The 14,058-nt window shown below is 35.0% G+C and overlaps 1 protein-coding gene across 2 annotated transcripts in view; it reads left to right on the top strand.

Moving 5' to 3' along the window:
* The first annotated feature begins 255 nt into the window (after positions 1-255).
* Positions 256-14,058, top strand: part of TEX9 (testis expressed 9) — a 63,752-nt gene continuing 49,949 nt past the window's right edge. Inside the window, exons 1-4 of one of the 2 annotated variants that reach the window (XM_078448637.1) lie at positions 256-348; positions 453-544; positions 9,711-9,774; positions 11,436-11,515. In XM_078448637.1, the coding sequence (XP_078304763.1) occupies positions 322-348; positions 453-544; positions 9,711-9,774; positions 11,436-11,515 (263 nt within the window). In that variant the 5' untranslated portion in view covers positions 256-321. Of the gene's footprint in view, positions 349-452; positions 545-9,237; positions 9,552-9,710; positions 9,775-11,435; positions 11,516-14,058 lie in introns of those variants that run through there. The other variant, XM_078448638.2, reaches the window with a different exon arrangement.

Raw genomic sequence — 14,058 nt, 5'->3', positions numbered from 1 at the left:
AGCTTGCTTCTGAGTTTTAGAAACGGACCTGCCTTCCTTGATTGAAACGTTTCCAACCCCAACTTCACAATTTGTATGTCGACCCAGTAGGCTGGCTTCCTGGGCTACTGGGGCAGTGCAGATCAGGGTTCCCCCTTTCAGTCCACAGCTAGAGCTTCCTCTGTGCTTATTCCCTAGCCCTCATGCCCCACCCCAGTCTCAGACAGCTCTAGAGTCCAGGACTAGACGGAGTCTGCGCCCAGGGCGGTAGGCTGTCTGGGATGCGGGAACTCTCGCGGGAAGATGAGTTCGTTGCCTCGGTAACAGCGTCGGTCGTGAAAGATGGCGGGGCGCAGTGTCGGTCCCCGGGTCAGTTCAAACACAGACACGCGAGTAGCGACTAGATTTCCAGCGGGCTGAGAACGCGGAACCTCATTTAACTTCGGGTCTGAAAGTCCCTTTCTCTTTTACAGAGACGGAGCGTTCCAGGCACTCCGCTCCCGCAGCGTATTCAGCAACCTGCTGCGCCTCGACGTGACCTACTTGCCCGGGAGGAAGAATATAAGTAAGAAGCCGTTCAGCTTTTCCTACTTTCCTTTACCCAAATGAGGCTGCTTGCAAGTACTTTCCTGGTGACTGACGGGGTCTTCGGGGTTACTCACTGTTTACCACTCTCCTTTCATCATCCTATTCGCTAGTCTTTCTTCATCTTTTCTCCGCTTGCATCGTCAGTGTTTGAAGGGGATGGAAATTTACCCCAAGTAAACATGTTCATCAGGAAAATGATAATGCTCTTTGTGAGTAGGATAGCAGGAATTGCCAGTATTTCAGTTTCTAGTTTAAGAAAATCCACTTAATTTGGAGTCCCTAGAGTTTAGTTATGTAAATTTCTCTTGGTTTTTAAATTGAAAGCGTGTTTCTCATTGAAGTTGGAATTCCCGTTCTCATCCACATTTGGTGGAGTTGGGAGGAGCATTTCCTTATCTGCGCTCAGTGTAATTATACCTATTCTGACAACACGTGCTTTCATTTTTAGATCATTTCTGCCTTCATGCCCCAGTTTTCACACAGACCCAGAGTAATCATTCAGTTTGATCATGTCACTCCCTTGCTTGAAACTTTGCAGTGGTTCCCTGTTGCACTTTAGAAACTGTCTGAAGTTAGGGAGGGAGCCAAACCCTAAGAGACTTTTAAAAACTGAGAATAAACTGAAGGTTGATGGGGGGTGGGAAGGAGGGGAAAGTGGGTGATGGGCATTGAGGAGGGCACCTGTTGGGATGAGCACTGTGTGTTGTATGGAAACCAATTTGACAATAAATTTCATATTAAAATAAATAAAAATCAAAAAATCAAAAAAGAAGCTGTCTGATCTGGCTCCTGTCTCTAGTTTGATCTGGTGCCCTCTCTTTTTTGCGTACCAATTTTGAGCCTCACTGGTCTTTAAGCTTCTCAGACTTTTCCCTTGAGGACAATCACACATATGCCTTCCACCTGTAATGCTCTGCGTGGTCTTCCTGAACTATGTTAAAGTAAGCTCCCCAGTTACTCTTTTTATAGGGACTTACTAATTTTTCTTTGCAGTTAGCATAATTCATTTGTTAGTGTACTTTTTGTCTGTTTCTTCCACTGGGCTGTAAGTTCTTTAAAGTAAGAGACCACGTCTTTTATTTGTCATTGCATATACCCTTACAAAAAATTATATTTTACCAACTCATTTTCTTTTTAATTTATCTAATTTAATTTAAAATTGGGAAACATTATAGTACTGCATCATATAGTTAAACATAGAGTTACCATATGATCTGTACTTAAAATTAAAGCATATTTAAAGTTAAAACTGAAGTGAACTCTCTTGATGAACTAGACATGTACTCGTTAATTTGCCATAACATGTAGGAAGATAATAATTCTCCTCTATTTAATGAAATGGGCCTATTAATTCACTTCAGGAGTTTACCTAAGTAACTCATCTGTTGTCTGTGTACAGGTCTGAAGCAGCTGTGCTCAACCCCAAATGGTTATTTTCATTATACTCTAGATAGCACTAAATACCTGCACTGATTAGGTTAATTCATTTACTTATTTAGGGGTATAATTTGCATCTAGCTCTGGTATGTTGTTATGGTCCTGCTTCAAGTCTTCTTAAAGATGTTTATAGGAGCTATTCTATTTTAACAAAAGTCATTTTGTGGTAAAGGTGGCCAGTTGTTGCTTGTTCTGTTACCTGTACTCAGGTGTGCAAATCTGAGGCATATATGAACAGAGTAGCTTCCTGGCTCTGCCTGAAGCTATAGATCACTTCTGTGCCATGCAGAAGAGTAAAATATCTGGCCATTCTAATGGGCAAGAATAAGAGGTAATAACAAAGTATTTTGCCACATGCGCTCTTGATATTAAGCATATTTGGGATGTCTCCAATCAGCAGAACACAGAACTTGCCGGGATCCCAATATAGAATGGTCTACAATCAACTGCTGTTAGATATTTTCAGGAAATAATCACCATCTGAGAGAATATACTAAAGAATGTGCTGATTACTCAAGTCAGTAGGTTTTCCAAGTTTCTTGCCTATATTGTAAAACTAGAAATCTAAACAGTAAGATTCTGTGACCTCTGTTATAATGGTCTTGATAACCGGTAGGGCAAGCCCCACTCCTCCCCACATCCCATACCCATAAATACTACTGACATTGGATTTATAGATTAATTGGCAGAGAACTGGCATCTTTATGGTATTGAATCTTTCTTTCCATGAATATTGATACATCTCCATTTATACAGGGGTTGGGGTTTTTTGGTGTCCTTTAATATTTTATATTACTACATTAAACCCTCACATATGTAATCTATTTCTAGGTGCCTTATAGTTTTTGTGGCTATAATGAATGGCTTTTTAAAATATTTCTAATTGATTAGATGTGTAGGAACATTGGTGATTTTGTATGTTGATCTTATGCCTGTATTTATATATAGTCAGTCCTGCTGAACTCTCTTAGTTGTTGTGTAGATAGAGCCCCTTGGATTTTTTATAATCATTGTTATATTAAATGCAGATAAGGATAGTTTTGTGTCTTCACAGTTTCTTATGCATTTTTTTAAATCAATCTGGTTAGCACCTCCACTGCAGTATGGAATAGAAAAAGTGATGATGAGCATCCTTATCTTGGTTATGATTTTAAGGAGCCCACTTAATTTATCACTGTGTATGAAATTTGATAATAGAGTTTTACTAGATTGTTTTATTAGGTTTAAGGACATTGTTTCCTTTAATTCCTGTTTTGAATGAATGTTAAATCCTATCAAAACTTTTTTCCCTAATTAATTTAGGTGACTAAATGCCCTCCCCCACCATATTTAATGTTTTAACACTTTGAACTACTAAGCAGATTTTTTATTTTCCTTTAAAGCCTGCTGGATTTGACTGCTCTAATTTTATGTAGGTTTTTTGCATCTTCAAACAAATGAAATTGGTCTTATACTTTTTTCTAGTTCTTTTCCTTTCTGATTTTGATACCCATATTATCCTAGCCACATGAAACAACAGAATAGTTTTCCTTTTTGTTTTTTTCTGTTCTTGGAAGCTTTTTGTAACTAGGGATCATCTATCCTTTGATTAAAACTGAAATTGAGTCTGATGTATTTTTTGTTGATGGAATTTTTTTGCCTATCATTTCAGTTTCATAAATGAATAATCATTAATTTAGATGTACTAGTGCTTCCAGAATAAATTTTGGTAATTTATAGTTTTCTAGAAAAGTGTCCACTTCATGTATGTTTTAAAAAGGTAAATTTATAATATAAAAACATAAATATACTCTTAATATGTTTATTTTTTAAGAAATAGTTAATTTATTACTATTTTTTTTTAATTCCAGTATAGTTAGCATATAGTGTTATATTTGTTTCAGGTGTACAGTGTGGTGATTCAACACTTCCATACATCACTCTTTGCTGATCACGACAAGTGTGCTTTTTAATGCCCATCCCGAAGTTGACCTATCTCCTCACCCACCTCCCCTCTGGTAACCATCAGTTTGTTCTCTGTGGTTAAGTATTTCTTGGTTCTCTTTCTCTTTTTTTCCTCCTTTGCTCATTTGTTTTGTTTCTTAAGTTCCACATCAGTGAAATCATATGTTATTTGTCTTTCTCTGATTTAATTTCACTAACATAATACTCTCTACCATCATCCACGTTGTTGCAGGTAGCAAGATTTCATTCTTTTTTATGGCTGAATAATGTTCCATTATGTGTATATGTGTCTGATGTGTGTGTGTGTGTGTGTGTGTATTTTAAGTCTTGTGCGTGTTTGTTACCTTATACACACACATCTTATGGAAGCTTTCTAGTGTCATTTATTTTTGCCTTTTCTTTTTTGCAGTCTTGCTGGAAGGTCTATTTTATTGGTCTTTTCAGAGAACTAGCTTTTTTTTTTTTTCTTTAAGTAGGCTCCATGCCCAGCCCAACACGGAACTTGAACTCATGACCCTGAGATCAAGACCTGAGCAGAGATCGAGAGTCAGATGCTTAACTGACTGAGCCATCCAGATGCCCCCAGAGAACTAGCTTTTGATTTTGCTGCTAATCTATGTTTTTTTATTTGGTCTTTATCCTAGCTCTTCTAATTGTGGTGGATTTTTTTTTTTACTCTTTAGTTTAGTAATTTAGTTCATATTTAGTTTACTAGGGCACCTGGGTGGCTCACTCAGTTGAGCAACTGGCTCCTGACTTCTGCTTAGATCATGATTACAGGGTTGTGAGATGCAGCCCTGTGTTGGGCTCCACACTGAGCATAGAGCCTGCTAAGACTCTCTTTCTCCCTCACCCCTCTCCCCTGCTCATGCTCTCTGTCTCAAATTTAAACAAAAAAGTTATTTTTAATTTACTTTAGTTTCATTTTTAGTTTTGTTTTTAATTTTTTAATAAATACATTTAATTTTTGTAAATTTTTCTCCACCTACAGCTTATTTGTATTTCAGGGCCTAGTTTGATATTTATTTCTTTTGTGGTTATTTGTTTTAAATATTTTATGATTTTCATAAGTGATTATTTAGGAGTTTTTTAGTTCCCAGGCATATAGATTGTTTGATTGCTTTATTTTTATAATTTTAAAATTTACGTTTAATTGCACTATGGTCAGAGAATTACATACTAATGTTATTTGAAAATGTATTGAAACTTACTTCTGAATAGATACATGTTCAGTTTTTGTAAATGTTCATGTATTCTCTGATAGAAAGTATATTTGCTATTTGTTGATTAATCTCTTAGCTCAAGCAAATTAATTTGGCTTTCCATAATATCAGTATCCTCACCATTTTTTTTTTCTTGCTAGCTCTGTTGATTCCTGTTAGAGGTGTATTGAAATAAGCTATAACTATAATTTAAAAACTTTTTCATAGAATTGTGTTCATTTTTTTGCTTGGACACTATATTGTTTGATTTCCTTAAATCTTCCAGATGAAATGAATTATTCCTTTCATTATTAGTTCCATTTTTTATTCTTTTATTTACAAGCTTTTTATATCATTTAGTTTTAAAAACATTGTTTTTATATCCTGTCTGATCATTTCTGCCTCTGATAAGTGAATTTATTTACATTATTGTGTCATTAATTTGAAATTCTTTGGGTCATTTTATTTTTTGTATTTCCTCTTTACTATCCCTTTGTTCTTTTCTGTCTTCTATTGGGTTGAAGTTTTTGTTGTATCTCTATTTTTCTTTTTCTGGTTTGGGAAGACCTTAAAATGCTTTAACTTGGTTTCCTTCTATCTGTCAAGTTAGATAATACTTGACTTGCTCTTAGTTTTGAACATTCCTGCTCTCCAGGTTATCATTAATGTTATTTTTATGTTCTGTACTAATTTAGATTTATCATCATGCTTTCTAATTTTTTTCCCTGTTGTGACCTTTTTTCTAGGTCCAGCTTCCTCCTTCCTGAAGTGTAGACCCTTCATTACTTTTTCTGAGTCTGCAGTCTTTTTTGAAAATTTTGTTAACACTTATTCTTCTATGGTAGTTTAGCTGGACATAGAATTCTAAATGGTCAGTTTTCTTCCTCTGCAATCCATTGAAGTTAACACTTCATTGTCTATTGGAATCTAGAGATGTTGATAAACTGTCTACTCTCAGCTTTTTAGAACATCATGCTGGTAGACTATTTTTTTTTTAAATAATTGCTTTGATAATTTAAAGATTATTTTTGTCTTTGAAGTTCTGTAATTTCACTATGACATATATAGGTGTGGGCTAATTTTCTTTCTTTCCTTCTTTCTTTCTTTCTTTCTTTCTTTTTTTCTTTCTTTCCTTCTTTCCTTCTTTCTTTCCTTCTTTCTTTCTTTCTTTTTCTTTCTTTCTTTCTTTCTTTCTTTCTTAAGATTTAAGTAATTTCTAATCCCAGCATGGAGCTCAACCCCACAACCCTGAGATTACGAGTCATATACTCTACTGACTGAGTCGTCCAGGTGCCCCTGTTTTCTTTTTTGATTTATGTTTGTTATATGATTATATATATATGTTTTGATATATGTTTGTTATATAATAATTTTAATTCTTTTATCCCCAGTGACTTTGAGAACCAGAATGATCAGAGTGGGAAAAGGAGATATGAATGTAACATAAAAGAGGCTAAGTAAAAGCTCTGTAGTCTTGAATTTGGATTGGAAGAATGTTTGAACTTATGATTTATTTTATCTTTAAAACAAAATAGGGGTGCCTGGGTGGCTCAGTCGGTTGAGGAACTTCGGCTCAGGTCATGATCTCAAGGTTTGTGAGTTCGGGCCCCGTGTCGTGCTCTGTGCTGACAGCTCAGAATCTGGAACCTGCTTCATATTCTGTGTCTCCCTCTCTCTCTGCCCCTCCCCCATTCATGCTCTGTCTCTCTCTCAGAAATAAATAAACATTAAAAATAAATAAATAAATATATAATAAATAAACAAAACATCTCCTCCCCTTCCCCCCACCCACTATTTCCTAGCTTTGTCCATGAAAAGACCTAGAAACAGTAACCATTCTAATAACACCAACCTTAGTGCCCAGATTACAGTCTTTTTTTTTAACTTGTTTTATTTTTTATTTTTTTAAATTTACATCCAAATTAGTTAGCATATAGTGCAAAAATGATTTCAGGAGTAGATTCCTTAGTGCCCCTTACCCATTTAGCTCATCCCTCCTCCCCACAACCCCTCCCATAACCCTCAGTTTGTTCTCCATATTTATGAGTCTCTTCTGTTTTGTCTCCCTCCCTGTTTTTATAACATTTTTGTTTCCCTTCCCTTAATGTTCATCTGTTTTGTCTCTGAAAGTCCTCATATTAGTGAAGTCATATGATTTTTGTCTTTCTCTGACTAATTTCACTATTTTAATTCCACTTGAGATCCATGTCTTTCTTCAGTACTAGAAAATTCTCAGTATTTGAATATTGATGTTCCTGCTTCTGGGATTTCCTTCTGCAGCTTCTATTAGGTAGATGTACATATGTCTTTGTCAGTCTCTCTTCAATGCATGTTAACCTTTCTTTTGTATTTTTATCGTTTTGCTTCTCTTTATCTCCTTTTAGGTGCATTGTCTCTTATCTCTCATTCATTTCCTCTTCAGTTCATTTGATTGTTCAGTGTAACCATTGAGTTTGAGTTTTTAAGTGCAATGACTGTTTTTGTTAATGTAATTTCTACTTGGTTCTTTTCTAAATTCAGTGTTCTTTTGTTAAAAAAAAATATTAGCTCTTGCCTAATAGTTTCTATTCCTGCTTTTTGGGGAGTGGGCAAATGAAAAATCCTGATTTAAAATATTTAAAAATAGATTTTAGATTTAGATTTTTATTTATAGATTTAGAAAATCTAGTTATTATGGTATAAGTTTTGTCGTGTCTGCCGTTTCTCTGTCTTGGTAACTTCTTTATGCAGTTTGTTATGTTTGTGAGGTTATTTTTAGCAGGGTTTGCTTTCTGAGAGAGCTCCATATGTTCTACATGAATAAATGTCATTATAGGTTGATTTCACATTTACCTTTCCTAGCTTATCAGAGTTTTCACTGCTTTCGGTGTACCTTTCTACACTAAAATTTGGCACAGTGTCCCCACACCATCTGGGAAAGATGAATTTGCTCTGACCACTGACAAGAGAATCTTTTCCACCCATGACTCCAGTTTCATTCCCATTTGCCTAATGTTATGGGTAGTGTTTTATAGTCTGTGTTTCACAGGTGTAGTCCTTCATGACTCCCACACATGCATCAGTTTTTAGCTGTTAGACTCTTTTGGCTTCTGTTCCTGTTTACTGCTCTCACTTTGAGTTACTGCTTTATTTTTAGTGTCAGGGTATTTTCCTTGCCTGAGTTGGAGTTTAGCAATATTTCCTTCATTACATTTTATCCAACATGTCCATTTGGACATCCATGGTTTGGAGCAGAATAGTGTTCGGAGTCATCCTGAGGAAACTATATTGACCAGAAGCTTCTATTTAAGTTCTCATGATTCTTAAGAAAATGTGAAAAATCAAGTAATGGCATCTTAAATGCAACTTTAAGTCTTTATTAGTTATTTTTCTTTTGATTAACTGATCTTAAGATGTAAAAATATTTCTTACAACATTAGACTGTTTTAGGAAGGCATAAGGAATGTAGTATTGCTTCTCTTCTTCCCCTTTTTTTTTTTTTTTTTTACTGGGGGGTGGGGATTGTCTGAATTTTGTTTCTTCTGAATCACATATCGAAGAAAAACAAAATATCATATCTCATTTTAAAAATTGCTCAACATATTCCCTTCATGTAATTTCAAAAGAGACTAGATGGTCTAGAAATGTGACCTATGAATAAAATTAAAAAGTTACATGCTTTTGAAGATATTTATTATAGTGTTAACCTTTAAAAGTGAAAAAGAATCTTTAACAGTAGGAAGAGTTTAGTACATTATGTTAAGTGCAACTCATTAGAATTGTGTAGCCATTTAAGGCATGAATTATAAAGATTATGTGGAGATACACATTCCTTCTGTTTTTTGTAGGAAAGCATAGTATGAAATTGTGTGTATAGATGAAAATTAGAAGGGAATATGAAAAATAAAAACAATTGGATGATGGTGGAAGGATTATGAGCACTTTTTTCTTTAAAAAGAGTTTCCTTCAGTGATATTGCCATTCTTGCCATTCTTCCCATCTAAATGGAGCCAAATAGTATTCCTATTCTTGGTTAGATTCCAAGTAGATGTGGTGGGGTGAGGCAGGGATGGGGGTGGAGGAAGGAGTGGCAAGTGGAGGCCAAAACAGTCACCTTTGTTTCTGAAGCTGATACTGAAGTATGTAGCTGAGGTGTGAGCCACATTAGGTCTGCTCACTAAACCCAGAGTTATCTCCCCAGTTGCAGCAACACCCCAGACCAAAGCAGGCCTCTCCCCCGCCCTGCCCTATTCCTGTCCCCAGTTGGAGTTGATCCCACGAAGATGGAGAGTGAAACTGAGTTGAACCCATCCAGTTTGTTCTACCCAAATAAATCATTCCACCTGAAGTGAGGGCCAGAGAGGCCACGAGTTACTGTATGAATTTCTACCACAAAAGATAAGGAATCATGAGTGGTTGGAGGTAAGAGTTCTAAAGTAATGGTAATTTTAGGATAAAAATGTCATGTGTGTATTTTGGCATTTTTTTGATTAGCTAAAGTGTAGTTACTGAAATTTAATTGCTTTTATTTTTGTTAGAATTTTGAGTATATCCCAAATAATAATTATTTTCTGCCTTTAGGCGTTTAAATGCAGAATTGGAGGCAAAAACAGCTGATCTGGTTCGACAAGCTGAGGAAGTAATAGTAAGTAAATATGCAATTATTACTAATTTCATGTGAGCGCTAGTTTTTTTTAACTTTTTAAAAGTGCCCAAAACATAAATTTTTAGTTCAATGAATTATCACAGAATGAACATGAATATATGAATAGGTGTATGTATATATATGCAAGTATATGTTTTTGATATGCACGCATTTTTGAAAAGCCACTGAAAAAGTGTTTTCTATTTGATGTTCCAGTCATCTAATTAGTAAGAACATTCATACTTAGTAATCTTTCCCACTACTTTAAAATTAATGTTTGAGAGTAGATGTATATAATTAATTCTGGTAATTCAGTAAGGATAGAAATAACATGGGCTCTGCAAAAAAGTTGAATAAAGGATAACAGTCATCACTGATAGTCAGATGGTAATTTGTTTCTTAAATTCTGCAGTTGGATGTAACTCAGATTCTTAGGGCTAGACTGTAGTCAGTTTTATAGTTAGAGAAAATGTAGTGAAGTTTTATCACTAGACAATATAAGCATATTTTGCCCCATTCTGGCTACCAAATTGTTTATTCCTAATGTAAGCAGCTCCGTATGCATCAACATTCCCATTATTTATTCCTTAGAGGAATAAAGTGGCTGCTTTCAAACTTTTTTCAGTTTTTACTCTACTTAATACATCTTCTTTTAAAATTCTCACCCATCCCCCTTAGGAGGGTAGTGAAGAATAGGGAATAATTTGTTTGAACTGCCTTATACAGTCCTTCATTATTCATTAGTTTTGAAATAATAAATATATGTTATATATAATATTATGTATACGTGTATATATATAATATGTATATATATAATGTATTATGTATACACATATATAATATATAATATAATATATATAATATACATGTACACACATATATACACACATACATACACACACATCACATTCTTTTCAGGTAATGTATTCAGATAATGGTTATAGACTTGCTAGTTTCATTTGTAATTAAAAATTTACTTTTAGTAAAACATTTATGATATCTTTTAGTTTTTGCCAGTGTCTAGAGTAGGAAAATAACAAACCATATTATAGGAAAATGAGGGATTTATTGCTCCAAGAATCCTCTAATAAGGACAATCTACCTCTACCCGAAAAAGAGTAAAGTAGAAGCCCAGGAAGGTCTGGGAAAGGGGAGAAGACATTGCTGCCCCACAGAAGCTAATGGATATAACTTTTGCTCCCTTGAATTTTTGTTTACTCACTTTCATTTCTTGATACATCATTACAAAAAACTTAGTACTTTAGTGCTTCATGATCTTCTTAACATTGAAGTCTTGCCTATTTTGAGATAAGCATTTCTACCCATTAAACAGATTTATGTTCTCATTTCCTGTGAGCCTAATTTCCTTTGTATGTTACAAGTTGGAAGACTAATGTAGTGGGGAAACAGGAGTTAGACAAGATCACATAAGGCATTGATACATTTTTCCTTTAAAATTGACTTTCTTAATCCAAAAAGAATGAAAGGCGAAATTACATTGTTCCAAACCTTATATTCATACCATAACATTTCAAATTCTGTGCCTGGATTTCATGGAAACTATGGACAACTCTGAAATGATTAATGATCAGAAAGGCACTTAACCATATCCTGGTTTTGTGATTTTTGTTTATATGACTTACCTTTACTCATTTAACTAGAGAGATCAGCAAGAAGACCAATCGAGGCCTGTTTCAACACAAATTAAATCATATGAAAAGGAAGAGGATTGCAATTTAAAGTAAGTTAAATCTCAAATACCATTTTTTTGATGATGCATTTGGATCTTTTTTTATGTAAGATCTTTTTGCATGTAAGTATTGGAAATTTATAATTTGAAGAATAATGTAATGTATAATGTAGTAATAAAATGGGAGCTTATATCAGCCAGACACAATGTAAACCCTTTACCTACTTTATCTCATTTAATTCTCAGAGTACTATTTTGAAATAAATGTTATTGTCCTCATTTTAAAAATGAGGAAACTAGAACTTAGCAAAGTTCAGGAGCTTGCCCAAGGATATATAGATAATATGTGATTTCACTGAGATGCAAACCACAGTTGGTAAGATTTCCGAACCTGTTCTTACATCCTATACTTTCTTTTAAAATTGCATATGAAAATTAGGTAAAAATAAATAAATTAGTAAAAATAAAATATATTAGATCTTTTTTCCCTTGAATTTCATGTGGACTTCAGGTATGTTAAAAGAAAAAAATAGGGACCCAAAAAGTATTTAGGAATAAATTTAACAGGAAACATAAAAAATCTATGTGAATAAAACTATAAAATCTTAAAGCTGAGGCAATATTGATCACCCAACATTCTAAGTTTCTTGCTATGAGCAAAAGTCAGACTATTCTCTTCGAAGCCAACAGATAGGAGTTGGGTTTTGAACCTCAAGCTGAGTCTTTCTATGCCATGATCAGTGAAAATCCAGTTGATGAAATCTCCCAGCCTTGTCTCTGGGTGACCATATGGAACTTATGGTAGAAAAAAGTGTGGCTTTAGCTTTGTAGTTAGGTGGTAGCCAGTGAGGAAACTGATCCTGGAAAGACAGAGAAGTTGTATTAAATGTACCAGCAGTAGATTTAGTAAAACTGCCACCTTTGCTAAATGGGAAGGCAGAACAGATGTCAAATGAACTTGTGCGTTAGGGAGAGAGGTTGGAAAACAGAATATTAGTAGTACGTGCTTTTAGTTACTATTAGCTGTATTATTCTTTGCCCACTGAATGGTCTTGGCACTTTTGTCAAAACTCACCTGACCAGAGACACATGGTTTTATTGGTGGACTCTCAATTCTACCCAATTGATCTATATATCTTTTTTTTTTTTTTTTTTTAATGTTTATTTATTTTTGAGAGAGAGAAAGACAGAGTGTGAGCAGGGGAGGCGCAGAGAGATAGGAGACACAGAATCCAAAGCAGGCTCTAGGCTCTGAGCTGTCAGCACAGAGCCTGATGCAAGGCTCGAACTCATGGACCATGAGATCATGACCTGAGCTGAAGTTGGACACTCAACCAACTGAGCCACCCAGGCGTCCCAATCTATATATCTTTTCTTATGCCCTCCCTCACTGTCTTGATGACTCTTGCTTTGTAGAATCAGCTGCTTTTTGACAAGAGAAATTATGATATAGAGAAATTCTTTGAGGAACAAAAGCCTATTAAAGCTCAGCCTTGAAGTAAAAGTCAAACTAAAGATGTGCGCTTCATGCTATTGATAAAACTTTACAGTGGATTAAGATTCTTCAGGGCAAGGATCATTTTGAATGGCACCTAGTGAAACTTTCCAATTGGGTAAAATGGCTCAGTACAAAGATCTAACTAAAGCTGTAGTTTCCCCATAGAAGCCTGACAACCTCAAAGTAAGCCATTTTTAAAGTCAGGAAGGAGAAGGGGAGGAGGGTGAGGTGTTCAGTTTAAAGCAATACAGTCTCAGAGAGAACTGTAGGTGTGGTAATGGCACACAGAACTAACTGGAATCAAATAGGTGTGAAATCCACTAGTTTTTGAGGGAGTTTTATTGGCAAAGAAACTTTGAGTGATAGACTAAAACTGTGACTGTTTAAATCTTAAAACAGCTGTGCGTCCTCCCATTCTTCTGAGATGAAGAAGCAGGCTGTGAAAGCAGCACAGCCCCAAGAGGGTCTAATGTTTAAACACCTTAGAAGGCTTAGAAACAGAAAAGAAATGTGTTATTTAAGCAGTAGTACATTTGGCTCATACTTGAAATATTGGGACATCATTCATTTACTCAAAAATACTGCGTATGATACAGCAATTCTCCTTTCGCTGGTTACCCAAGAGAAATGAAGACACACGTCCAAACAAAAACCTTTATGAGAATGTTTATAGCACTTTTATTTATAATTGCAAAACTGGAACAACTCAAATATCTATCAAGTAGTAAACAGGTAGGATAAGCAAATTATGTTATATCCATGCAATGGAATACTACTTGGCAGTAACAAGCAATGAACTATTGATGCAGCAGCAACATAGAAGCTAAGTGAAGAAGCTAGACTAAAATATATGTATGCTGTATGATTCCATTTTTTTAAAGTTTTTATTTAAATTCCAGTTAGTTACCATACAGTGTAATATTAGTTTCAGGTGTACAATATAGTGATTCAACACTGCCATACATCACCCTGTGCTCATCATGACAAGTGCACAGCTTAATCCCCATCACCTATTTCACCCATCCCCCCACCATTCACCTCCCCTCTGGTAACCATCAGTTTGTTCTCTGTAGTTAAGAGTCTATTTTCTAGTTTG

This window comes from Panthera onca, chromosome B3 (assembly GCF_046562875.1).
Source record: "Panthera onca isolate mPanOnc1 chromosome B3, mPanOnc1 haplotype 2, whole genome shotgun sequence".
In the NCBI taxonomy this organism is placed as follows: Eukaryota; Metazoa; Chordata; class Mammalia; order Carnivora; family Felidae; genus Panthera; species Panthera onca.
The sequence above is the reverse complement of the archived record's forward strand: the minus strand, read 5'-3'. Positions and strand labels throughout refer to the sequence as shown.